Source organism: Lepisosteus oculatus, chromosome 3 (assembly GCF_040954835.1).
Source record: "Lepisosteus oculatus isolate fLepOcu1 chromosome 3, fLepOcu1.hap2, whole genome shotgun sequence".
Taxonomy (NCBI): Eukaryota; Metazoa; Chordata; class Actinopteri; order Semionotiformes; family Lepisosteidae; genus Lepisosteus; species Lepisosteus oculatus.
In genome coordinates, this window is record NC_090698.1 from 12,433,232 (window position 1) to 12,458,339 (window position 25,108).

At 48.0% G+C, this 25,108-nt stretch overlaps 3 protein-coding genes, 1 long non-coding RNA gene and 5 other non-coding genes across 10 annotated transcripts; 5 read left to right on the forward strand and 4 right to left on the reverse strand.

Moving 5' to 3' along the window:
• The first annotated feature begins 285 nt into the window (after positions 1-285).
• and3 (actinodin3) lies at positions 286-5,217 on the forward strand. The gene is made up of 5 exons (XM_015340330.2): positions 286-357; positions 2,353-2,419; positions 2,965-3,009; positions 3,124-3,290; positions 3,861-5,217. Exons 2-5 carry the CDS (start codon positions 2,365-2,367, stop codon positions 4,578-4,580), a joined length of 987 nt encoding a protein of 328 aa, XP_015195816.2. The 5' UTR covers positions 286-357; positions 2,353-2,364; the 3' UTR covers positions 4,581-5,217.
• Positions 5,218-6,378: 1,161 nt separating this feature from the next.
• Positions 6,379-12,814, reverse strand: cops6 (COP9 signalosome subunit 6). The gene is made up of 10 exons (XM_006627279.3): positions 12,717-12,814; positions 11,270-11,395; positions 10,746-10,877; positions 10,483-10,571; positions 9,935-9,997; positions 8,929-8,976; positions 8,215-8,329; positions 8,001-8,093; positions 7,286-7,386; positions 6,379-7,034 (listed from the first exon to the last, which is right to left on the reverse strand). The coding sequence occupies exons 1-10, from the start codon at positions 12,757-12,759 to the stop codon at positions 6,894-6,896; spliced, it is 951 nt and encodes a 316-aa protein (XP_006627342.1). The 5' UTR covers positions 12,760-12,814; the 3' UTR covers positions 6,379-6,893.
• Positions 12,815-14,561: 1,747 nt separating this feature from the next.
• Positions 14,562-19,045, forward strand: LOC107076531 (F-box/LRR-repeat protein 12). Of its 2 annotated transcripts, XM_069186865.1 has the most exons (4): positions 14,562-14,737; positions 16,319-16,394; positions 16,835-17,691; positions 17,828-19,045. In XM_069186865.1, the coding sequence occupies exons 1-3, from the start codon at positions 14,637-14,639 to the stop codon at positions 17,642-17,644; spliced, it is 987 nt and encodes a 328-aa protein (XP_069042966.1). In that variant the 5' UTR covers positions 14,562-14,636; the 3' UTR covers positions 17,645-17,691; positions 17,828-19,045. The 2 variants fall into 2 exon arrangements, with proteins under 2 accessions (XP_069042966.1, XP_069042965.1); XM_069186864.1 differs by having other exon boundaries at positions 16,835-19,045.
• A 1,157-nt stretch (positions 19,046-20,202) lies between these two features.
• LOC138237840 (uncharacterized) lies at positions 20,203-23,231 on the forward strand. Its single transcript, XR_011189148.1, has 2 exons — positions 20,203-20,324; positions 22,356-23,231. It is a non-coding gene; the product is annotated as an uncharacterized lncRNA (long non-coding RNA).
• On the forward strand, positions 20,475-20,556 carry trnal-uag (transfer RNA leucine (anticodon UAG)). The gene has a single exon. It is a non-coding gene; the product is annotated as a tRNA-Leu (tRNA).
• trnat-agu (transfer RNA threonine (anticodon AGU)) lies at positions 21,708-21,781 on the reverse strand. The gene has a single exon. It is a non-coding gene; the product is annotated as a tRNA-Thr (tRNA).
• On the forward strand, positions 22,004-22,085 carry trnas-gcu (transfer RNA serine (anticodon GCU)). Its single transcript has one exon. It is a non-coding gene; the product is annotated as a tRNA-Ser (tRNA).
• On the reverse strand, positions 22,387-22,468 carry trnal-uag (transfer RNA leucine (anticodon UAG)). Its single transcript has one exon. It is a non-coding gene; the product is annotated as a tRNA-Leu (tRNA).
• Positions 22,705-22,786, reverse strand: trnas-cga (transfer RNA serine (anticodon CGA)). The gene has a single exon. It is a non-coding gene; the product is annotated as a tRNA-Ser (tRNA).
• Positions 23,232-25,108: the final 1,877 nt, after the last annotated feature.

Here is a 25,108-nt window from a genome sequence, read left to right on the forward strand (position 1 = left end):
GCAATGCATTGAGACTCGATGTCTGTTTGCAAACAAGTTTATTTTAAAATTATTCGAATAGATCTCTCGGTTTTGTGAAAGGGAACAAGAGCCTCACGCACAGAGGCTGGGCTGACGGCAGCACTTTGCTGTGTTCACAGCGGGGTTCTAGTCTCAATTTCATCTGAACTTTTTTACAATCATTCCTGGGGAGACGCGGTGCCGCCAGTCCGCTTAAGACGACACGTCACCCCTGGCCCCACCCCAGCTCGAGTATCAGCCAATAGGAGCTCAACCTAGCGCTGATTGACAGGAGGAGCTGTATTTAGCTCACCTGCGGCTCTACCTGCCAGAATACAGTTAGCGGCGCGAGGCCAGGTAAGTCTAGCCGGGGGGATGCAGGGGGGTTTGTCCATCTTCATTTACAATGTTTTATCCACGTATTCTTTAAAAATGCGGTGTTTACCAATATTATTTTATTACTGAAAAACCTTGCTGAGGTAATTAATATTTGTGTGTCTGGGCCGGTCACTTCCACATAGAAGTGGCTGGGGTTCAGTATCATGGTTTACGGAGACGGGTGAGAGGGTAAATCGTAAGTAATTAGGTTTTGTGGGGTTTCTGTCAGTGGACCTTCGAGTGCGTGACGGGACGGGTCGGGTCGGTAGTGTCGGAGACCAGGCGAAAGTCCGACACGCTCCGCAGACTGAGGAAAGCTCGCGAATCCCAGCTGCTCTTCGCACCTCTCAAGAGGCAGTGTAGTTTAAACCGTACCTGCTGCACAGATACTGTCTTGACAGGCGCTGTAGCTGCTCTGTGGATTGACAGGCAGAAAGGGGTCCTGCTACGCGTGTAAAATGAGTTATATGAGCATACAGAGAGAGACTTTCATCTGGAACACATCTTGACACAGAGTGGTGGGTGTGTGGAACAAGCCACCTAGGCATATTGTCAAAGCCGATACCCTAGCTTCTTTCAAGAAACGGCTGGATGAGATCCTCCAATCAGGACAGGAGGCACTTCTTTACACAAAGGGTGGTGGGAGTGTGGAACAAGCTTTGTTGCCAGGCTTTGTTGTTGGAGCCAATACCCAGGCTTCTTTCAAGAAATAGTTTGCTATGAGATCTTTGGAACAAATGACTACTCAGTGCAGAATGTGTGAGACTGGCCCAATGGTCTCCTGTTGGTAGCTGTTCTTGCTTGTGGTGTGCGCTTCAGCTTGTCCTAGAAGCAAACAGGACCCTGTACACACCAATGAGCCCGTTATTGGCCAGATGTTGGGCAAAAGAGAGGAAATAAGCCCTGTGCTTTACTGGAGGGGACACACAGTGCCACCGGAAGAGTGTTCCAAGTGTGAGCCTGTCTCTCATTAGCCTCCTCTGAGCTGGGAAGGGTTGTACAGAACATGCTAACGAAGCAGTTCTCGTTAAAGCACCTTGAACCCTTGCCACGCTGGAAATGGGGAAGAGGGGGTGGGGGCTGAGGAGCCAGATGTGCTGTAAAGTGATGGGGGGCTTCAGATCAAAGAGCATCAAAGAAAAGCAAAGGGGTGAGAACGATGGATGGGAAGAGAGGGATGAAGAGAGAGGGACTGGTGTAGGGGGGCAGACTGGTGAGAGAGAGAGGGACTGGTGTAGGGGGGCAGACTGGTGAGAGAGAGAGGGACTGGTGTAGGGGGGCAGACTGGTGAGAGAGGGAGGGACTGGTGCATCTACATATTCTTACACTAGACTTTCAATTTGAATTTTTAAAACTGCATTCACTGTAGTGGTGTCATTACAGGATCTTTTGGGTGAAGTTCTGCAGAAGAGTTTTGAGGCATAGAGTTATGATAGAAAATTCAAAAGTAATCAGTCAAGTCATTAAAGATAAATATCCAAAGCAGATTAGACTGAATACTTCTTCTGCCTATAAATTAGTTTATAGTCAGGATTTCTGGTGCACTGTGGAATAGGTATCTGGTAACTCAAGTCTAGAGCAGCAGGGCTGTGGGATTCAAACCCACAACTCTCTGGCTGGTTCTGTCTCTTCAGCTCCACACTGCTTTCTCATTTGTGCTGTCCTTCTGCACAGTATTTTAACAGTAATTTATTACAGCTCCCCCAGCCTACAGTGCATGCATTTCCAAAACGTTTTTGACTCTTTTTGAATGGCTAGAAGTATAAAGGTGATCGGTGGGCATGAAACTGTGCCCCTGAATCTGGACGCAGTGGGTCAAGTGTGTCTTGTTGTGCTCAGTGGAGACGGCTGACCGTTTTCCATCAGTCATGCCCAGCTGACAAGTCCAGTGTGACCTATGTCCCCTGCCAGAGTCCACACTCTGCAAGCCTGCAACTTCCTGCTCAGAGCTGTGCTGTGCACTTGTATTCGCAGGAGCTGCTGAAGATGATGGCTCAGATATTCCTGGCGGGGGCACTGTGCTGCACCACATTGCTTCCAGGTGAGTTGAACTTCTTGCTTTCCTAGAGGCTTTTTACATTTTAAAATAAAAAAATCTTTCTTTTATAGTAGCACAAACATCAGTGATGTTTCTCTGGTGCCTATCGCTCCCTGGCCCTCTTATTAAATTCGGTTGAGATACAGGGGTGCAGCTTGAGTATCAATGTTTGTGCTGACACCTGATCAGACACGCCAGTGTTGTAACACAACATCAAGCACCTGAGGGAGGAGGCACAAACACAACAGCAGCTTTCCAAGGCATGCTGGGCCTGACAAAGACTCATTCAAAAGAAAAGTGATGTCTATGCCACAGTACACAATGGTACTGTGGACAACTAGACAGTACCATTGTACCATTAGGGGGCATTCGTTTAATTTGTTCTATTCCCTAAGCAGAGGGGGGTTTCAGAAACAGGGCAGATTATGGGGGTGTGGGGGGTATCCGGGTCACTGAACCAGGGCTGATCTGGACCCAGAGGCTGGGGGTCTGGAGGCTACAGGAGACGCTTGGAAAAGCGTGACTTTCTCTCTCTCTCCCATCTGCAGGGCTGCTGGAAGCCACGTCGCTGATGAAGATCATTAAGCCTGAAGGTAAGAAACCCTCTTCTTCATTGCTCAGCTGGCGGATCACTCAGGTGTGTGGAGACATGGGGTCCAGTGTTTCTGTTATATACTCAGTAGGGTTTCCCTCTCTCTGCCCCTTAGGGGAGCAGGCTCAGACGGTCAGCACTGTGACGATCGACCCAGCCAAGGCCCACGACTTCCTGTCCTCTCGCTCCCGGCCCAAACGCAACGCCGATAAGTGGCACCGCAACAGTCCGGACTTCCAGGCCTACTACAAATACTACAACAGCATCGGCCACACTGAAGGGGTGAGAGCCTGAATGGGTGGAGGGGTGGGGCCCAGGATGGGGCGATGAGGGGAGGGGCCAGTGACTAGGAAGAGGGTCTGGGCCAATGACAATGGAGGGGCGGGGCATGTCATACGAAGAGGGTTGGGGCCTTGATGGATGTGACTAGGAGAGGGTCTGGGCCAATGGCAGTGGAGGGGAGGGGCCTGAGATGGGGAGAGGAGTGGGGCTTGTGACAAGGGAATGGGGCAGGTGGTTGAAGGGGCAGGGCCTCTGATGCATAGAGGTGTGTGGCATGTGACAGGGAGAGGGGTAGGAGCAATAAAGAATAGAGTAGTAGAGTAGAGCTGTTAATTATATACACGTACATTGGAACTCTTAATCGAGCTGATCTCTCAGTACATACACAGTACGACAGACAACACCACACAACGGGAACAATAAATATGTTGTGGAACAATAAACATATAGTAGTGAGCAAGAACAATATGTAATAAGCGACGAGGAGCAGTATGTAACACAGAGCAGTAATACATTGGTTCTCCTGTTTGGCGAATACCCCGCTCACCTCTCTGCTCCCTCTCGCTCCAGCTCTATGAGATTGACCGGATCAGGATGCTGTACCAGCAGATGCGTCACCTCGAGCAGGTCCACGGCTCTAATGCCCCCTATTACCAGTACACTCTGGGCCTGGCGCCCACCAAGTGTGACCCGAGCAAGGACAAGAAGTGCAAGACCACCCTGCCCCCCCCTCCCCCTCCCACCACCCCTGCGCCTCCTGCCCCACTGCAGCAGACCCTGATCCGCTACCTCTGTGACCCCCGGGACCACACCTGCCAGCCCCACATCGTCTACATGACCCTGGGCTCCAGCCCTTTTCCCTGTGACCCTCGCTACGACCCTGCCTGCCAGACCCCCCAAACCGAGGAGCCCCCCAAAACCGAGGAGCCCCCTCCACCCCCTCCGCCCCCAGCTCCGAAAAAATCAGTTCCCCTTCCTCCTCCTCCTCCCCCTCCCCCAAGACCTTACAAAGCCATGGAGTACGACTGCGACCCCTACTGGGACCCCGACTGCCTGAGAGAGGTGCCCCACATGCTCACCAAAGGGAAGTCCCACCCCCAGGTGCCTGAGCCCCCCCCTGTGGAGGAAGAGGAGGAGGAGGAGGAGGAAGAGGAAGAGCCTGCTCCGCCCCAGCCTCAGAAGAAGGTTAAGATGCCTTTGCCCTATCCCTACTATGTCCATGGGCAGTACTACAACTACAACCCCTATGACCCCTACACCTACACCCATCACACTCCAGACAGCCAGTGAAGACCCTGGCTTACACTCTTAGAGGCTGGGGGCAATTAAAACATCCTGCCCCCACCAGTAAGCCCCAACCCCTTCCCTCCTGCCCCAATCCCTCCATCTCCATGCCAGGGCTGGTCCCCTCTTTCTCATTCCCTCAAACTGCATCTCGTATAGAAGAGGCAGAGCAGATGTAAAAAAAAAATTGAAAAAGTCATGAATCTGTGCATGAAACTGATAAGTCAATGAAGGATGATCAATAATTACATTCTCTCAAGGGCCTGAGAAACAAAGGTAAACATTCAAATCACACTCATCTTGCTATTATTGAATTCACAGGAGTGGGGATGGTTTAATTAGGCTTGTTAAGGGTTCTTGAGAGAAAACAGGTGCTCTGAAGGGACTAATGAAAACAGTCTGGGGCTCAGCTCAGGCAGCCTCGGTTTAAAGACATTCTGTGAAAGAAAAAACTGCTTCTTCATTTTAAATTTGGAAAAAAGGACCGAAATACACAATTCTTATATGATCTGGCACGCTGAGAGTGGAGGACCCTGATCGCCGTGGAAAACTGCTGAATCCATCCCTCTGTATTTCTCAGTGGACAGTGGGGTGTTAATACCAGAGATGATGCAGATAGCAAGAAATAAACAAGGAGAAGAGATATGAGCTTGTCTTTTCATTTCTCATTGACTGGGCCATTGTGTCAAATGCCATGTCACTGCAAGTCAGACTGAGTGGTTCTGTGGGACTGTATCTGTGAGTGTGAGTCTGAGTGTATTTCTCTATGATTGTATTTGTGTATTTGAGATTATGAGAGAGTGTAAAGGTGTATTTCAGTGAGAGTGTGACTGCATCGAAGCGTGTTTGTGATTGTATCTATGAAGAGTGTTTCAGTGTGTTTGTAGCTGTGCAGAGTATATCTAAGTGAGTTTGTGCGAATGTGTCTAGACTTGGCATGTAGAACAGTATATGTTCATGGAACAAGAGTAGTGGAAGGCACAAACACAAAGCTGTGTGTCTGCAGACTGGAACTGAACACAAGAGATGCCCGAGAAATAAGAGTATTTTTGAGGGGAGGGGCTGTCATTAGTGAGTCCCCAGCCTGGTGTTGTTAAATGCCCCATAACCAGAGGGCATACTGGTCCTATAACACCCCCCCACCCCAGCAGGGCCTCTGATCACAGCCAGCCACAGCCTTAATGACTCCATCTGCTGCCCGCATGTGTGGAAACTCCCTGACACTGCAGTCCTGGTGGGAAAAAAGCCTCTGTAAAAACAGTGGGCAGGGGGCTCGTTGTGGGCTTGCTTGTGCCACGTTGCCCGTGGTCACAGGGGGGTGCCCTCAGTCCTCTTGCTTTACTGAACAGAACTGAGCCAGCCCAGATCCCATACCTCTGTGTGCTCCGTTACTATTAAACCACCCCAGAGCCTGCCTGGCCTTTCACATGCAGTTTTACAGACGGAAGGGTGAACAGGCATGGGGAGCTGAGCCTTCTTCGAAAGCCCTTCGGCTTCTGACCCACTTTGTAGTTGGTAACCAAGTGATCCCAGGATCTCAGCCAGCCATTTCCTGAAAGCACAGACCCAGAAAACAGGCCCAGGGCAGGAGCAATCCATCTGAAGTCGCGGCTGAGATTAGAGAATGCCTCTCCACACAGAGGGGGCTGGCTGAGGGAGCTGTAATGAGAACCTGTTCTCAGGACCACCTAGAGCCCAAATCTTCTGAATCTTCAGATTCCCACTCCACACCAGCTAGTGATCCCACCACACACCACTGATCACATCACACCAAAACCCACAGAAACCAAACCAGTCTCAGTCCTCCAGTGTGGAAAACATTTATTTTAAATTCCAAAAAAAACTAAAGCAAAATTCAAACAAGACGAGCACTAGAGAGCCTCACACAAGAGGAGGAGGTGTCTCTACATCTTCAGACACAGCCCCCACCTCGGGATTGCCAGCCTGCAGGACCAACTGGCACCAGGAGGGGGCGTATCAGTGCGAGGTGCCACAGGGTGTGTGTGTGTGTGTCTTCCTATATTTGTGTTCCAAGGTGTTAATGTGTGCTGTATTTTGTATTAGGCATTAGATCAAACCATTTATGGCTTACAGAATCAGAAATCAGACATCAGCCAGAGAAGGGCTTACCAAAGTGCATGTGGTGTGCCTCAGTTAAACAAGACAGCGTCCAGGGTAACGCGATTCTTTTATCAAAGACACCGAGGCTCAACTTCGCAGCCTCACTGTTTCTTGTTCAGCTGAGCCATGTGACTGGAACCCCTTCACAGGGCAGCGCTGCCCCTGCTCAGGGAAGGAGAGCGACCCCCCAGTCCTTCCTCAGAAGAACAGCCCCCTCATGCGGCGCCCGATGCCCTGCCGGTCGTACAGGATGTTGAACTTGTTGACGAACTGGTTCATGCTGTTGCAGGTCTTGGTGATGGTTCCCAGGTACGCCATCAAGCCCACATCATTGCATTGCTGAGCGAGAGAGAGAGAGAGAGGAAATGACTGACTCCTCTGTGTCTACTTGGCAAGTATTAGTGTAGGTGTTATGATGCGTGACAGTGTTACTTTATCAGTATGAAAGTGTATTGGTGGGACAGTGTTACTATATCAGTTGGGCAGTGTCAGTGCAAGCAGTGTGTCAGTACGGTGGCGTCAGTGCAACAGTATGTTTAGTTTGACAGTGCAACAGTACTGGCTTGCTGGTGTTACTGGTGTGCACTCACATCGTAGAAGTCAGTCTTGAACTTGAGGGTGCTGAGAACAGGCAGCCGATGGCACAGAGCATTGGCCTCACGCAGGATCTCGTGGTTAAAAGGCACCTCTCCTGACAGAGGGAAAGAGGACCGCAGGGCGGCAGCTTTAGACACAAATGGGCCACATGCTGGACATCACAGAAAGGTGGAGCCAGGGGCGGTCAAACACTCTCCTTCCTTTCATCTGAATCTCTGTCTTTCTGTCCCTTTGCTCTTTGCATTCCTGTTCGCTACCCCTTTACGTCATCTCCCTCTCTCTTTATTAAAAAAACTTTAGAATTGCCCGTGACTTCTGTTTCCCCCACTTGATCTGAAATCCCCCACTGTGTGTTTTTTGTTCGGCTCACTGCCAAGAACCCTGCCAGCGCACACAGGAGAATGTGAACCAATCATTTGGTTCTTCTAATAATCTTTTAACATGAAACTGCAGCGAAGCTGTTACTGGAGGAGAGGCACACCCTTCACCAAAAGTAATCCTGACCCTATAGTGTGCCACCACTTGGGGAAACCCCAGTTACAGTTGGCTAGCGACACCACCCAGACTGGAAAATGCACTCAGGAGAGTGCCCATGCTGATTGAGATTCACCAAGTAAACCTATGCGTCCTATATAACCCTCTCACAAACCTCTCCCCTCACCGTTACCCCAGCTCTCTGCCCCCCCATCTCGCCCCACAATGCCTCACCAGCCTCCACGGCCTTGACGTACTCCAGGATGACCTTCACCCGGCTGTGCAGCATCTTGATGGCACTGTGCTGGGCAATGAGGTGCTCGGCCACTGAAAGAGATGGAGACAATAAGGCGAGATGGCAAACAAGGGAGGCAGAGGAACAGAGAGAGCAACAGGGATGAAAATAGAGAGCAAAAACAAAAAAAGAACCAGGGGAACCGGGTCGCACCTGTGGAGTTCTCTCCAGTCCCAGTAGCAGTCATGCGGGCCACATGGTCCACTCCAATCCTCTCCGCCTCCTCTGTGGCCAGTGTGTAGGTCAGTTCTGCAAACAGCATGGTTGCCTAGGTAGAGAGGAGGAGTATAGGGAGGACAGAGGACAGCAGGATGGAGATAGAGATCAGTGGTGGACATTCTTGAATAGTGGTCAAGGTGCTACCTTTCACTGAGAGACCTGCGCAGATGACTTAGGCAGGACGTGTGTCACTGATCACAGATGCACAATGCCTCATGCCCATGACCTCTAGTCAGCTTCCAGGACTGGTGTATTGTGGGTAGGTTGAGGGATACCACGACAAGCCACGGCGTAACCATTATCTCACAGCTTCAGTCAACACTTTGAGAGAATTGTCCTGTATCTCCCATTTCAATGTCTCAGGAAACGGTGGACTTCTAAAGGTGAGAATCTGGATCAGATTGCCTACTGCAAGTTGATAATGAGCTATTGAACACTGCACAATTTAAGTGAGCTTTGAACTGACCAGTGAATACACTGTCACTCCTGTCTGTACAGCAGATACTGCTAGATGCACACTATCACACCTGACTGGACTACAAACACTGCTAGAGCCACTGCTGTCTCTCTCCTCTCACACTCACCCTGAATACACCTGTGACGGCAATTACACAGTGGTACAAATGTTTAGTTCACAAAAGGCGTTACCTCTCCGTTGATGATGTCGATCACAGACTCATACACGCTGACCGGGAGCTGGAGGGAGAATAAGAGAGAGTATTGAAAGGAATGGAAAAGAGAGAAGCCTCACACAGGGAGATAAGAAGGAGGAGATAAAGGCAAAAGAACAAAAAGACAAAATAAAGTATTTTTCTGAAACAGCTGAAACTGCTTTATGAACTGGATTTTAAAAATGTTACATTTCCTATGAATAGGGAGCTTTAAGAACTATCAGGATATAACCATGCTTGGAAGCAGTACAAGTTTAGTGACCCAATGCTGGTTCTCTTGAGCACTGTGGGTACAGGAATGAAAATGTAAAAGCTATGCATTAAATATGTGGTGCTCCCTAGTGGAAGACAGTGGGAAGTGCAGCTCTGTTGACAGTCATGAGTTTTGATGAGTTACTTGCCTTAAACCGATTCAGCTGGTTTAATCATTCATTAGCAGCTTGAGAGAGATCTCATCTCGCATAGAAACACCACTCTAGTATTACACAAACCATTCACAAAACCGGCTATGATTTTAGTTTCTAATCTTCACTTCTCAGCACCAGCACACACTGATGCTGGGGAGATGTATGCCTGCACTTCATCAAGATCGGCAGGGAAACAAAATGCTCAGGGTGAAAGGGCACAGGCACAAAGACACAGAGCGAAGACCAGGAAACTGGGGTGGTGATCTTGGCTGTGACTGGTTATTATTAATTATTATTACATAGTGATGTCTCACAGCTGGAGGTGTCGAAGCTGCTCCAGAGAGTGAGTTGTGAAAGGTGAGGGGAGGCACTAATATTACAGCCCAGAGTGGATCCTGTATTGTCTGGACTGTAGAGCACCACACTCCAAACTCCGAACCTGGAACACTGGAGCACCAGCTCTGCAGACTTCAGTATGATATGTTATTGGCAATGTAACACCAGTCACGCCGGCATACTCCGAGAATTAACACCAACAACCCTGACCCCCCACAATCCCAGGCAGTCAAAACTCACATCAGTGTGTTTGGTCATGGGGTTCAGTTTGAGGAACAGGGGGCTCTCGATGATCTCACAAACCTGCCCGGGGGGAGAGAGAGGCAGAGATAGACAGTGTTAAGACACTCTGAACCCACTAGGCATGCTGCAGCAAAGCTGGTTCCCCTGTACTGTACCCGTGTCCCAGCCTGCATAAGCTTGGACTCATTACAGAAGAGCTGCAGGCATAGAACCGGCTCACATGAAACGTGTGCAGATCAGGAGACCAGCCCTAGGAGGAGCCACTAGTCGGTCTGAGCAGCTACAAGATGACCCTGACTTCTAAGTGAAGAGAACATCCAGCACATAATCAGATGTACACAGCAGGGCGGACACTGCTAGAACCAATAAAGACAATGAAGAGCACCGAGAGAAACAGCAGGTGAGCAAATTATTGATGGTGTGATGGTGACGGCTTCGTAACTGAATGATCGGAGACTTGACAATGCAGGATGAGCTGCAGCTGCAATGTCCTGATGTGATCATTCTCCAGTGACCACTGGACTGCCGCCTGAGCACCCACCCACCTGCTTGTGAATGTGGATATCTGATTGGTCAGGAGGCCCGCCTGTTGTGTACCAGCCCAAGAACTCCATGTCCTTGAACACCTGCTTAACTGAGAGATGGAGCCGGAGAGAGAGAGGAATAAGAGGGAACATCAGGAGGAGAGAGGGAAGAAAATTGAAGATTATTTGTTTCAAAGCAATGCAACAGATTCAAAATTAAAAACATGCCCATCAGGCCCACTGTCCGACACCCACGCTCTCCCACTGACCCACGCCCCACTCACACTGCTCCTCCTTGGTGTAGTAGTATTCCTTGTCAATGACGGCTCGGTCATCCACTGTGTGGAAAAGCAGCTCAAACGAGTTCATCACCTCGATGTTCCGGCCTTCCTGCTTCCCAATCAGGGCTCCGATCACTGTGTGGGAACAACGCACCGAATCAGCACACACATTGTGAGCACACACTGACACAGACTCCACACACAGTCAGCAGGCACTGACAGTGTCCACACACACTGACACAGACTCCACACTGACAGTGTCCACACACACAGTCAGCACACACTGACACAGACTCCACAGACACTGATACAGATCACATCCACTGCATCACTAAAATCCCAGGCACACAATCCACCTTTAACCAAGAATATCCTTGTTCATACATTTACAGACAGTAGTTGGATTTAATCTGCACAAAGAACCAAAGTTACAGAAACAGTTGGCTTTTGCAGATGACTTTCCACACTGTCATTTGTTACAAGACAAGCAATGGAGAAGCTGGAAAGCCCCTCCGAGACACTCTGACCTTGCACGGCCCGTCCCTCCTGTGATCGCATGCGGATCCAGTGGTCAGAGATGTTGAGGATGACAAGGGGGTGAAGAGCCACTGAAACGCTGCCCGTCACCCCAGATGCCATGACACTGGGACTGACTGAGAGAAGGAGAAAGGATTAGTACTGACACACTGGACACTACAGTAATAATAATAATAATTAATAATTGCTTACAGTTATATAGCGCTTTTCTGGACACTCCACTCAAAGTGCTTTACAGGTAATGGGGACTCCCCTCCACCACTTCCAATGTGCAGCATCCACCTGGATGATGCGACGGCAGCCATAGTGTGCCAGTACTCTCACCACACATCAGCTATCAGTGGGGAGGAGAGCAGAGTAATGAAGCCAATTCATAGAGGGGGATTATTAGGAGGCCATGATTGGTAAGGGCCAATGGGAAATTTGGCCAGGATGCCGGGGTTACACCCCTACTCTTTTCGAGAAACACCCTAGGATTTTTAATGACCACAGGTTTTACATCTCATCCAGGTTTACAGTCTAGTGTCCCCGTCACTATACTGGGGCATTAGGACCCACATGGACTGCAGGGTGAGGGTGACTAGGCTCACACCTGCTTAGCTTCAGTGGGCTGCCAGTTGTGAGTTGCAGGGTGATATGGCTGAGTACATTAACACTGCACTGGGAGCGAGAGGGGTTAATACAGACACGCTGGACACTACAGTATATTAACAATGGTATAGGATAGGCTGTGTGTGATCACCTGGGATCTAACATTTCAAACACAATACAGAGAAACCAAGTGACAGTTCCGCACACAAAGTGGTTTAAAAACAAGCTACTCAGCCACCTTGCTGAAGCTGACACCCTGGCTTCATTCAAAATCCCGCTAGATCAATTATCTATCGAATGCCTTCTTATTTGCATCACGTATTTTCTTAATAAAACACGAGTCAGTTTGCCGGTTCTTTCAATAAAAAAAAAACAGATCAGGGGCGATTCTCAAATAAATTATACAAGAATCACTAAATGTATCTTCGTAAGCTTTATAACTCCATAAAATTAACAGATTGATGACAAATACTTATTAATTTCCAAATTTCTTAAACTACTGTACACAGACACAACAGATTAGTGAAGTGTTTGGAATCGTCAAAAACAAGAGTGACACCAAATTAAGCCAATCAATACACTTCTTTCAGAAAAAGGGCGGTACGTACTCACAGTCGTCCAATCAAACAGAAGAATACACAGCTCCTTGACCAATCAGTATGTATGTGAAGGGCAGCTGTTAAAAACATCGCTATACCCGGTTTATACCAAGACAAAATCATTTTTATCTCGCGCTTCGTTATTATTAGTCCCCGAAATGAGAATGTTTTGAGACACCAGCTGTCCACGAATGTTACCATTTTTTAAGTTAAAATGAAATGTACTTGAAAGCAGAGAATGTATTACCTGCCGCATCTACTTCCATTCCCCCGCCGTTGCTCGCCGCCATCTTGATCTCCGCGCAGCTCACACTGGCGCACCCGGGACGCGCATGTGCAGTAGGCCACGAGGAGGGACGTACTTGTGCACTATTACCCTGTCGCCAGTAGAGGGGCCTGCTCCCCCTAATAATAATTAATAATAATAATAATTGTAATAATAATAATTGCTTATACTGTTATAGCGCTTTTCTGGACACTCCACTCAAAGTGCTTTACAGGTAATGGGGTCTCCCCTCCACCACCACCAATGTGCAGCCCCACCTGGATGATGCGACGGCAGCCAGAGTGAACCAGAACACTCACCACACACCAGCTATCTGTAGGGAGGAGAGCAGAATGATGAAGCCAATTCATAGATGGGGATTATTAGGATAGCCAAGATTGGTAAAAACGGCAATGAGAAATTTCGCCAGGAGTTACACTCCTGCTCTTTTTGAGAAACACCCTGGTATTTTTAATGACCACAGAGAGTCAGGACCTAACTTTTACATCTCATACAAAGGTCTTTTTTACAGTATAGTGTACCTGTCGCTATAATGGGGCATTAGGATCCACATGGACTGCAGGGTGGGCGCCCCCTGCTGGCCCCACTAACACCTCTTCCAGCAGCAGCCTTAGTTTTTCCCAGGAGGTCTCCCATCCAGGTACTGACCAGGCTCACACCTGCTTAGCTTCAGGGGGGTTGCTAGTTGTGAGCTGCAGGGTGATATAGCTGCATATTAGCATAGTCCTGAAGCTGAAATTCCTTTCTTGGAAAGGCTCAGTGAGTGAGTCTACCTTCAACTCTGAAAGCGCTGAAACACGGAGTGAAGGAACTGAAAGAATTGAGACTGTGAGGGATTTTGGTTCTTGCATTTGGATTAATATAGTAAAAGAATACATTACATAACATGATGTAATCATTGGCTTATATTGGGTGTTATAATACGTAATGTGTATTCTTCTCTTTGTCCGTGATGTATGGGTCATGTATATATTATACAATGTTTATATTCTAGAATGTATAAAATATATACATTAGTTATTTTCTGCATGAAAAAGCACCTCTAGCTACTCCAGAAGTAGGCTGGATCCGAACAATGTAAGTAACTGTATTGAGAGAGTCAGGAGATCAAATTGTATTAATACAATAACCGTTAATAGCCTTCCGTGGTGTGAAATTTCAAAATGGTGTACAATAAAACAATCACACAGCTGAGACAAGATCCACACAAATTATAACACCCAATTAAGCAAACCAGCAAGCAAAACTAGAGACGCGGAGTGCATGTTTTTAGCCAAAGAGTTGCCGATGTCTGGAGCAAACCTGCGAGTAAAGACGGGGTGAGTTTCTGGGATGGATTAGCTGCGACCAGCAGTTTGATCTTTACTTCTTTTTTTTAATTCATGGAGCAATGCACCGCTTCTAGGAGCTCTGTGATTAGTAGTGAGTGGGTTTTATATAACAAAGAACTTGACCAACTAGTTCAACCGCGAGTTTTATTCTCATTTCGTAGCAGGAAAAGGGGTATAATGTATTTTACAAAAAACAATGCTCCGGCAGATATTTTGTGTTCCTGTCGCATTGAGCGAGAAAGCGTGTTATTTATTGTCTTATCTACTCAGCTTGTGGCTACGGAGTAATGCATATTTTGAACTGGACCACACCGACATTTTTAAGGGGAAACCTGAAACGTCAAACACGTCAACGTCAACTTCAAGCGCTCACTAATTACGTCATTCAGCTTGATCACCAATCAAGTGACACCATTGATTAACCAATGGTAGCTCCCAAGGTCGGACTGTGACCAATCGCAGCGCCAGCCCACAGATAGGGGCGGGACTAGTTCCTGACGTTCCTACCCGGTAAAGTCAACAGCGGTGGTCCTTTTGTTTACAGACTAGAATGGCCGCTGAGGGTAGCGGTTCTTTGGATTACTTCCCGGAAAACATTTTATTAGACATCTTATCGTACCTAAACGTGCGAGACTTGCTGAGAGCAGCCAGGTGAGGATTCTCAAGTCACTACCGGCATATGTTTATGTGTCACTGAAAGTGGTGCTTTAACTACAGGGTGACTCTTGCCCCGGACACACCTGTTGTTTTAGGAGTTGGTGTAGTGCAGGACTTCACTGTGGTCCCAGTGATAATCAAGATATACTCAACTGGTTCGGAAATGCAGTTCGTGGTCCTGGATGACGACGCCATTAAAACCCAACTACAGTAAATCCTCAGCGCTGTAGTTGCGTTCCCCAAAACATGCCTTTTAATGAGACTACGATTTCCTCATGACAAATGACAGAGAAGTCAATGTCTGCGTTCGTGGCTGTCAATTCACACCTTTACATTCATTCTTATTGATATTTCCCAACTATAGTCTGTGTTTTCAAGTGTAGACGCGTGTTTGTATTAGTATCATTATATGCGAGTATAATGAATTTGTGTATAAGTTTGTATTTGAATGTCTTTGTGTGTTTGCATCGGCCGTTTGCTTTAAACAGATTTCCTAACGCTAGTAAAAGAATACATTACATAACATGATGTAATCATTGGCTTATATGGGGTGTTATAATACGTAACGTGTATTCTTCTCTTTGTCCGTGATGTATGGGTCATGTATATATTATACAATGTTTATATTCTAGAATGTATAAAATATATACATTAGTTATTTTCTGCATGAAAAAGCACCTCTAGCTACTTCAGAAGTAGGCTGGAGTAGATCCGAACAATGTAAGTAACTGTATTGAGAGAGTCAGGAGATCAAATTGATCACTTGAAGGTAGATCAAGTGTCCACTGATCTGTCAAGACAAAACGGAGGTTTTGAAATGATTGTGATGTCAGCTGAGACCCTCAGCTGGGCTCATAGCTACACCAGACTTGAAGTGATACTTCATATCTGAACAGGTAAACAAGTGTCCTTTTCTTTCTGTGTTTGAGGCACCAGTTCCCCTAGACCAGGTGTCAGACTCAGTTCCTGTTGGGCTCATTGCCTCCCCACTTCTGGGCTACACAGTGGGCCTAATTATTTTATTAGCTGCAGAATTTTACCGCTTGTCACAGAGGTTTGAGAAATGGCCTGCGAAAGAGCTTTAGAAATATCCTGTAACTGCATAAGAAAATAATGAGACTCAGACTGAGGGGAAAACCTGAAGACACTGGGCTCTGCAGTTACAGGATGAGTTTGAGACGGTTCTAACATTCTCCAAGACGGGAGTCTCTTCAGTCCCTGCCACCTGAACAGACACAGAGCCAAGCGGCTCTGTTTTGGGGTTAATTTATGTTAGTGGTGTGTGTGGTATCTATACAGTACTTTTATTTTGTTGCATGTAGGTTGCAGTTAAAACAGTGCGTTTACAGGGGCAAAGTCACAGGAAACTGCTGTTATTTCCCATAAGAGCTTATTGATTTGTCCGGTGTTGACTTTTCAGGGTTGGTGAGGGATCCCTATGTTCATATATACTCCAGAACAAGCTGTGGAACCTCCTCTGCAAGTACCGATTTGAGATCTTCTGCCCGCTGGGTAGCTGTTTGACCTTTGGGCTCATAACAAGACTTGTTCCATAAACCTTTTCTCCCACTGCAGGGTGTGCAAGAGGTGGAAGAGGCTTATCCGTGACCACAGGCTGTGGAGACGTGTGGATTTAACCAAGTGCGGCGTGGTGAGTTGCCGTCTTGCCCAACTGTTCCTGTGACTTGCCAGTGGAGCTGCTCTGCGACAGAGTGCAGTGAGAGTCGAATTACCCGGAACTCTTCATCTGCAACCTGTCGCATCTTCGTACCCATAACTGACTGGAGCGCTTCACACTGTGCGGGGTCACCGCTGGGAGACTGTGATCTGTTCTAGCCCTCTTCACACTGGCCTGCCCGAGCTGAGCCATCGCGATGCAGCTAGCCCTGTTCGTTTTGTCAAGCTGAGCCATAACCAAGCCCAACACGCTTTGTTGTCCTATGCCGGGTCCCAGCAGGCCCGGGCCCTGCAGAGCAGGCTCCTGAAAGAGGGAAGTGACTGAGGGTCTTTTCTTGTGTTGATAATGGAAGCCCCAAATTCAGGACAGTACACCCGACAGCACAGCCTGATTTTCTTCTTCCATTCTGACAGGTGAACTCGAGGTTGCTGTGGTTGCTGGTGAGGCGGTACCTGGGCGCCGGACTGCGAGTGCTCTGTCTGAGGGGCCTTCTGTTTTCCGTCAGAAACCGCGCTCTCCTCTCTCAGCCCTGGCTGCAGGCGCTTGCCAGACAGTGTCCCAAGCTGCACTGTCTCATCCTGCTGCACGCTGACCTGAAGGAGGTGGGCAACTACCAGCGCCTGCCTGCCTCTCTGAAGACGCTAGAGCTCATTACCTGTGAGGTGCCGGGGGCATTCTTCCACAGCAGTGGTGTCAGCAGTGGGATCAGGATAGAGACCTTAGTTGTGGAAAACGTGTCCTCTTTCTCAGACCAGCACCTGAAAGCGCTGGGAAACTGGGAGACCCTGAGGAGGCTTGAGCTGAGGGATGCCTTCAGGGTGACAGAAGCTGGCATCCGTGGTTGTGCCAGCGGACACCTGACACAGCTGGAGAGCCTAGAACTCGGGAGGAAAGGCAGATGCTCCACGCAGAACGAGAGGGCGGCGGCGGGCATCGCAGAGGGACTGCCAGGCCTGGTGGAGCTAACCCTGGGTGGGGCTGAAGTGCTGAACGGGCTGCCTTGTCTCCCGCGCCTGGCCCGGCTGCGTTCCCTGCGGCTCCAGCACTCCTCCCTGTCCCCCGCTGACCTCCTGCCTGCCTGCCAGGAAGCGCCCTCCCTCCGCAGCGTGGTGCTCAGCGATGTCTCGTTCTCCAGCGCCGCCGACCAGGACTCCATCCAGCAGGGCTTGCTCCATTGCGCTGTGACTTGCGTCCGCTGCACTGCAAGGGCTGTGCAAAGTTAGGCCTCACAAAGCAGGACAAAGGCAGTGCCCTCGGTCAGCCAGCAATGGTCAGACATTTGCCTCTTGGAGATCTCTCCCTTTGTTTTGTAAAGGGTTTGTTTTTTCCAGGCAATTTATTAATTCATATTTGGTGGAAATGTAGGCGCTATTAAATGTATTGCTTTCTCTTTTATCATCTGTCAGATTCATCCAGTATGAGCTACGTGGGAAAGGGGAATGATTGTGAGAGATGATTGTCTTTGTGATATTGGCACAGACCAGGAGCAGCCACGGAGTTTGAGTCTGGTACTAAATCTAACTGTATTTTGAAGTTTGTTTATTTATGTACGGGCAGGGGAGTATTAAATAAAGCAGACGGATAATTAAGTGAGTCACACTATTTCATCACTTGAAACCAGACCGACTTGCACAGCAGGCAGTTGTGCTAGTCTGAATCTAGGACAGAGGAACAATCACAGTCCAGAATACATGCTGTACCAGACCATGTATTTAGCCAGCAGCCATATCACTCTGCAGCTCACAACTGGCAGCCCACTGAAGCTCAGCAGGCGTGAGCCTGGTCAGTACCTGGATGGGAGACCTCCTGGGAACAACTAAGGCTGCTGCTGGAAGAGGTGTTAGTGGGAATAGCAGGGGACGCTCACCCTGCGGTCCATGTGGGTCCTAATGCCCCATTGTAGTGAGGGGGACACTATACTGTAAACAGGCGCCATCCTTTGGATGAGACATAAAACCTAGGTCCTAAATCTCTGTGGTCATTAAAAGAGTAGGGGTGTAACCCCAGTGTCCTGGCCAAATTTCCCATTGGCCCTTACCAATCATGGCCTCCTAATAATCCCCCTCTATGAATTGGCTTCATTACTCTGCTCTCCTCCCCACTGAGAGCTGGTGTGTGGGGAGAGTACTGGCACACTATGGTGCCGTCGCATCATCCAAGTGGGGCTGCACATTGGTGGTGGTGGAGGGGATTCCCATTGCCTGTAAAGTGCTTTAAATGGAGTGTCCAGAAAAGCGCTAATTAAGTGTAAGCAATTATTATTATGTACTTTACTGTAGTGTGGGAGTCTGCACTGTACTGCCACAGGGAACGGGATTGTTCTGTAAGAGCTGTACTGCCCTGCACTGGCTTGTATATGATCCTGCCTGTGCTACAAGGGGCTGCCCTTGGCTGTATTGTGCTGGCGTTGACTATACTGAGAGGCCCTGCTGTCCGTCAGCGTCAGTACTGTGCATCGCAGTCCCATCCTTTATCACGCTGTGCCATGCCCTGCCTTTCTCACTCTGTTGTTACCCCATAGTGTCACAGTTTGCCACTCTGTACCACACATTATCACAGTGTACTGATGGCAGCCCTGAAAGGTTCTTGATCACGTTTCAGCACAATAAAGCGCTGTACCACCATTGTGTTTGACATGACATTTGTTGGAGTTTAATCAAGAGCCCCGTCTCATCTCTAAGACATGTCTTTACTTAGCCAGCCAGACTGGGATAGTTAGCGTCGAACCAGAGCACCCAGGGAAACTGGAGACAACATGCAAGCTCTGCACAGAATGTCCACATTTTACTTTTACACTAAGTGCACAAGAGCAGTGAGTCAGCAGCACTAGCTACCTCACCACACACTCTCCAACACAAAACGTACCGCTGTTATCATATTGGCTGAGTACAATAAATGTACAAGTCAGGCTACAGACTAGACCACAGGCTCAGTTTGCAATCTTCTAAAGTACTCTATTGTTCACGGTTTCCTTCCATTTCACTGGGCAGGGTGGCACCCTGGGGGTTTGGGGTGGGGGATCTGTGCGGTTGCCCAGGAAACAGAATATGCAGATGAGGGATATGCAGTAGTGTGTGTTTGCTCCACGATTGACTGGCAGCTGAGAAGACTGCTCCTTTTTTCCCCCCAAATAATAAACTTTAGTTTATAGCGCCTTTAAAAGCCCTTTACAGTAAGAAAAAAATACACTATGAGAGGAGACAGCAGAACTATACAATTACAACAGAGGAAGGAAAAGCAAAGAGGCATACACAGAACACAGTTGAATAAAAGCCCTACTCAAGAAGGCATTGAGTCAGGGAAGGTGACCCTCTGATAGCCTTGGGGAGAGAGTTCCAGAGCTTGGGGGCATCACAGGAGAAGGCCCTGTCACCCATAGAGTGTAGATGGGCTTGGGGGACAGTTAGGAGACAAAACTTAGATGTACGGAGGCTGAGAGGTGGGTAGTAGGAAGATCGTAAGTCAGACAGGTACTGAGGCGCCAAGCCTTATCAGTGAGCATGAGGATTTGGAAGTCAATACGAAACATGACAGGAAGCCAGTGCAAAGACTCCAGGATGGGAGTAATGGGATCACTTGCACAAGATCTGGTCAGGCTTCTGGCTGCCAAAATCTGGACACACTGAAGTTGTTTCATTATGTTAAATGTTTGGAGTGGGGAAAAGCCCTTTCTGTACAGTAAGAGGACATTAAAAGTTCTATCTTTGTACAACACAGTGTTGACCCGAGTTAACTCACGTTCCAGTATTTTCCATTTTCCATCCCACGGAATAGGAAATTATTGAAGAGCAAAGCAAGTTGTGTCTGACAATCCGACAGACCCTGAAACAGCTCTGTCCAAACAGCCTGCTGGATGACTGGAGGGCCTCATCATCGACCTTATTTAACTGGGTCATTCTAAAGGTACTCCTTTACCATGGACGTCAATTAAGTGTAACTGAAACTTATTTCCAAACATCCTTTTTTATAATAACTTCTGTCTTTACAATTCCTGATTTACAGTAACTGCTATCTGCGGCTTGTGGCCGGCTCTTGCAATTACAGTTGCCGTCAGGTAGCGTGGCCGAGCGGTCTAAGGCGCTGGATTTAGGCTCCAGTCTCTTCGGAGGCGTGGGTTCGAATCCCACCGCTGCCAGTGCAGTCCTTTTAAAACGCTGATCACGCAGGGACGAAAGAAAATCTTAGAAAGAGAACACCTCTGAGCTCTTCCTTCGCATAAAGTGCTTTGTGGGTCAGAATTTTGAACTCCGCAGTGAACGATGCCCTCACTAAGATGTGATTCGTGAGGATTTCCCATCAGTAAAGACATCAAGTTGGTCGAGCGGAGCGCGGCGTCAGTGTTCGTCGGCTCCAAAGGAAACAGTAAAAGTCAGTCACTAGCTGAAAAAAAAGGGAATTTAAAACGTTAACAGTCGATTAAAGCAGTATGTGATTCTTTTTTCCAACATGCATTAGTGATTTATTTTGCTAAGACGGTGATAGCCTGAACGTTTCATACTGCTGTCAGTTTAATTTTTAAAGTTTTTTTTTTTGCTGCATCGTTGGAGCTATTCGGCCTAATATTTTGAAGTTTTTATTCGGATGGATTTTCCCGATAAAATGATTAAAGTTGACATGACCCCGTCAAAGCCTTAACGGCGCTTTATACTCACAACAGAGTTTATCGTGTGGGTTTTGAAACACGTTAGCACAGTGAGCAAGAAGTAACAACCTTGCTCTAAATAAACACATTTCCGAGCACAGGGGCCGCACTCTTAGACCGTCCACGTGGGAATCATGTGTGGCGCGAGTTCGCTTTTTCCCGTTTCGCACGAGAAACAACAATCATGAAGTTGAAGCCGGTATTTTGCTTGCTAATTGAAAAGTATCCGATAAGTAACAGTATCGTCACCTGCGCGCTTGGAGCTGGTTTATACAAATGTTCTAGGGACGTGTTTATTGTGAGTGTGTGTAGAGGGAAAAGGTGTACAATATCGCTTTTATTGTCACAGCAACTGTTGAGACATGGAAAAAGTGAAGAAAAACTGCCCTATACCATCGCGAAGCGCTATTTAACGTTGTGCCATTGTTGGCTGGAACTATCGATAGATCTTAATCGACATCCTGTCCATGCGCTAGGGGGTGCATTTCCCTTTTGTAGAAGGGTGCTCTATAGGGCGCCCCTCAATGCCCTTTCAAATCCTTCGTGTTTTTAGACATTCCGAGGTATTATTGGGGAAGGCAGTTGAATTTGAATTGAAATGGGAAGGCAGTAACATTCGAGGGGAAATTCAGTCTGTAAATAAAAGGCACCGCTGGGATTCGAACCCAGGATCTCCTGTTTACTAGACAGGCGCTTTAACCAACTAAGCCACGGCGCCAGTTACAGCGAAACATGACGTATTTGTCCTTTACAAAATGGAGTCTTACGTATCTTTGTTATGAAGGATGTTTGAGTTTTCAGTTTACATTTAGTGTGTTTTTATAAAAAGTGTGTTTATCGTGCTGCACTGCACAGACCTTACTACAAACCGCAAAGTCGCTAGTATAACAATTCTGTCTGACTGCAACGTCTACATCATAGCGGAGCGAAGCCGACATGCGACGAGGTGGCCGAGTGGTTAAGGCGATGGACTGCTAATCCATTGTGCTCTGCACGCGTGGGTTCGAATCCCATCCTCGTCGGTGGCCGTCTCATTTTCCTTTTCAAAATTGGACCCAGTTTGAAAAAGAGAAAAATCTTGTCGCCTCCGCAAGTTACTGCCATGTACTGTAACGCAGAACACGATGTTCAATTCACTCAGCACAGCACGAAAAGAGACCTTTCTTATTGTTTTTTCTTTCGTAGGTAAATAACTCGCGTAAACCGTTCACGCACCATCTTTGAAAATTGGAAATATATTTTTCTCTCTCTGATATTCTTTAAACCTTCTGTGACCGATGTTTTTTTTTTAGCGCGATGTGAGGTGTTTGGCTTCAAAAGATGTGGCAGCGGTGGGATTCGAACCCACGCCTCCGAAGAGACTGGAGCCTAAATCCAGCGCCTTAGACCGCTCGGCCACGCTACCCGCACAGACTTGTTTCTGTCAGAGCTGGTTCCCTTTGTGCACAAAGAGGCGGAAGCTGCGAATTCCGGCGACGGACTGGAGAAGTAACCAAGCCGACCACACCCGTGACGTGCTCCGCGGGGCTCGCTTCTTGAAAAACTGCACTGAGAAAGGCAGTAAAACTGACCAACAAAAAGGTTTGACGCCGGTGCGTTCGTGCATCTAATTGAAAGATTAAAGAAAATGTTGGCGGAAAACGCTGCGAGCAGGGTTCGAACCTGCGCGGGGAGACCCCATTGGATTTCGAGTCCAACGCCTTAACCACTCGGCCATCGCAGCCGACGTGTAACTCCGCCTCATCAACACTCAATAGGATGCGGACGAGATCATCATTTTTTTTTCGACTTTCTTTTTAAAGAAATAAAAAAAGATCTGGAGTCGTAGATTCCCATTTTAATCACCATTTTTTCGGGATGATTTGTGTTTCACCATCAGAAAACACCGCCCCGCTCTGACGCATACGACAACCCGGAAAGGGACTGGTAATCCTCGCGTTAACCTGCTGTTCGTGTCTGAATCCTGCAGTGACTACGTTTGAAGCAAAGTTTCTTTTTTTTCCCCTAGACAACTGAAAGTCTCAAACCGAATTACCTCGTCAAATATCTCACGACTAATTTAAGATTAAATGTTGCTGTGTTGCCCGTGCGCCATTCTTTAAAGAGCCCACGTGTCATTGAAGTACTGTATATAATAAAATATAAAATAATAAACAGTTTGGTTTGTATCACGCTGTTTACTCTAGAATGTATTCCTTTCCATTAAAAAACAGCAAAGTCCCTTTTAAAGCAGACTGCGATTCTAATTGACGTTAGTTTCTGATCGCTAAAGATTACCCTAGTACCACTGTTTCTCTGCCTCTCTTTAGGATAATTAAACGCAGTTTTGAAATGTCGCACATATCAGTACAGTTGAAGCTGCTAGAGTCGAAAATCCTTTTTCCTGAAAGAAGCCAGGATATCAGCTGCAACCCCGGCATAGCAGGAGTGAAAAAGCCCCGTCTGAGTGGGTAAAGAAACAGGATTGATTTCGACCCTTCAAGCAGCACAGAAACACACAGAGTGAGCGCTTCCTTCGCATACAGTGCTTTGTCGGTCAGAGTTTTGAACTCCGCAGTGAACGATACCCTCACTAAGATTCGTGAGGATTTCCCCTTAGTAAAGACATCAATTGGACGAGCGGAGAGCGGCGTCAGTGTTCGTCGGCTCCAAAGGAAACAGTAAAAGTCAGTCACTAGCTGAAAAAAAAGGGAGGGTAAAGCGTTAACACTCGATTAAGCAATATGTTATTTCTTTTTTTTTTTGGCTGTATCGTTGGTGCTATTCGGCCTACTATTTTGACGTTTTTATTCGGATGGATTTTACCGTTAAAATGATGAAATGTGACATGATCCCGTCAAACCCTTAACGCTTTGTATAGTATTGCGCTTTATACTCACAACAGAGTTTATCGTGTGGGTTTTGAAACACTTGTGAGCAAGAAGTAACAACCTTGCTCTAAATAAACACAGGGGCACGCGAGACAGCTGCTGCACTCTTAGACCGTCCGCGTGGGAATCATGTGTGGCGCGAGTTCGCTTTTTCCCGTTTCGCACGAGAAACAACAACCATGACGTTGAAGCCGGTATTGTGCTGATTGAAAAGTATCCGATAAGTAACAGCGTCGTCAACCTATATAAGCCAGGATATCAGCTCCAACCTTTTGACCCCCGCACGGCAGGAGTGAAAAAGCCCCGTCTGAGTGGGTAAGAAACAGGATTGATTTCGACAATTAAAGCAGCACAGAAACAAAACCGTGAAGGCGCGAGGGGTGCTCGTCCTCGCCTGGCTGTGATCCCTTTAAAGGCCCGCGCGCGCCTTTTGGTGAGCTCTAGGGCTAGTCGCACGTGCTGTGTTACTTCATCACCCCCGCGCGACAAGTGTGGCCCCCCGGGCGGGCGGTTGTCCGCAGTGGGGGGGAGCTCTGTCACTTTCCCACACGGTCCCTCGCCCACACCTGGGAGACGGCACCTCGTCCTTCACACGCGCGAGGAGAGCGGTTCCCACAGTCAGACCTCACGCCTCGACTCGCTTCCCCACGGCTCTAGAGACGCACTGACCTTCGCACAACATACTACCCTGAGCAAATCCCTCCGTCTGCGCGAAACATGAGGAATCGAGTAATTTGTCGTTCTTTTTAGCAGAATAGAGCTCCTAAGTGCCTTCTCTGACTGTCCGTGAAACACCCGGGTTAACAACTGCAGGCCAACATAGCTCTGTCCGCCAGGAAGTGATATCAATGATCGTGTTCTGACAGCGGGCCGTTTTCCTTGTCAGAGCCTGACAGCAGAGGGAAAGTCTGTGAGACTCTGTGCTTTTCTACACTCAGAGTACAGTAATGAAAGAATAAGAAACCTTACATTTCTATAGAGCTTTTCTGGACACTCCACTCAAAGCGCTTGACAGGTAATGGGGACTCCCCTCCACCACCACCAGTGTGCAGCCCCACCTGGATGATGTGACGGCAGCCATAGTGCACCGGTACTCTCCCCACACACCAGCTCTCAGTGGGGAGACGAGCAGAGTAATGAAGCCAGTTCACAGTGGGGGAATATTATATGATTGG

Bases quoted from the DNA above. Each gene is read 5' to 3' on its own strand.
- and3 (XM_015340330.2), top strand. From the start codon at position 2,365: ATGATGGCTCAGATATTCCTGGCGGGGGCACTGTGCTGCACCACATTG. The intron at 2,420-2,964 runs GTGAGTTGAACT...TCCCATCTGCAG, and splicing joins CTGCACCACATTGCTTCCAG to GGCTGCTGGAAGCCACGTCG. The intron at 3,010-3,123 runs GTAAGAAACCCT...TCTGCCCCTTAG, and splicing joins GAAGATCATTAAGCCTGAAG to GGGAGCAGGCTCAGACGGTC.
- cops6 (XM_006627279.3), bottom strand. From the start codon at position 12,759: ATGGCGGCGAGCAACGGCGGGGGAATGGAAGTAGATGCGGCAG. The intron at 10,572-10,745 runs GTGAGTGGGGCG...TCCATCTCTCAG, and splicing joins CTACACCAAGGAGGAGCAGT to TTAAGCAGGTGTTCAAGGAC. The intron at 7,387-8,000 runs GTGAGGCATTGT...TCCCTCTGTCAG, and splicing joins CGTCAAGGCCGTGGAGGCTG to GAGAGGTGCCTTTTAACCAC.
- LOC107076531 (XM_069186864.1), top strand. From the start codon at position 14,637: ATGGCCGCTGAGGGTAGCGGTTCTTTGGATTACTTCCCGGAAAACATT. The intron at 14,738-16,318 runs GTGAGGATTCTC...CTCCCACTGCAG, and splicing joins GACTTGCTGAGAGCAGCCAG to GGTGTGCAAGAGGTGGAAGA. The intron at 16,395-16,834 runs GTGAGTTGCCGT...CCATTCTGACAG, and splicing joins ATTTAACCAAGTGCGGCGTG to GTGAACTCGAGGTTGCTGTG.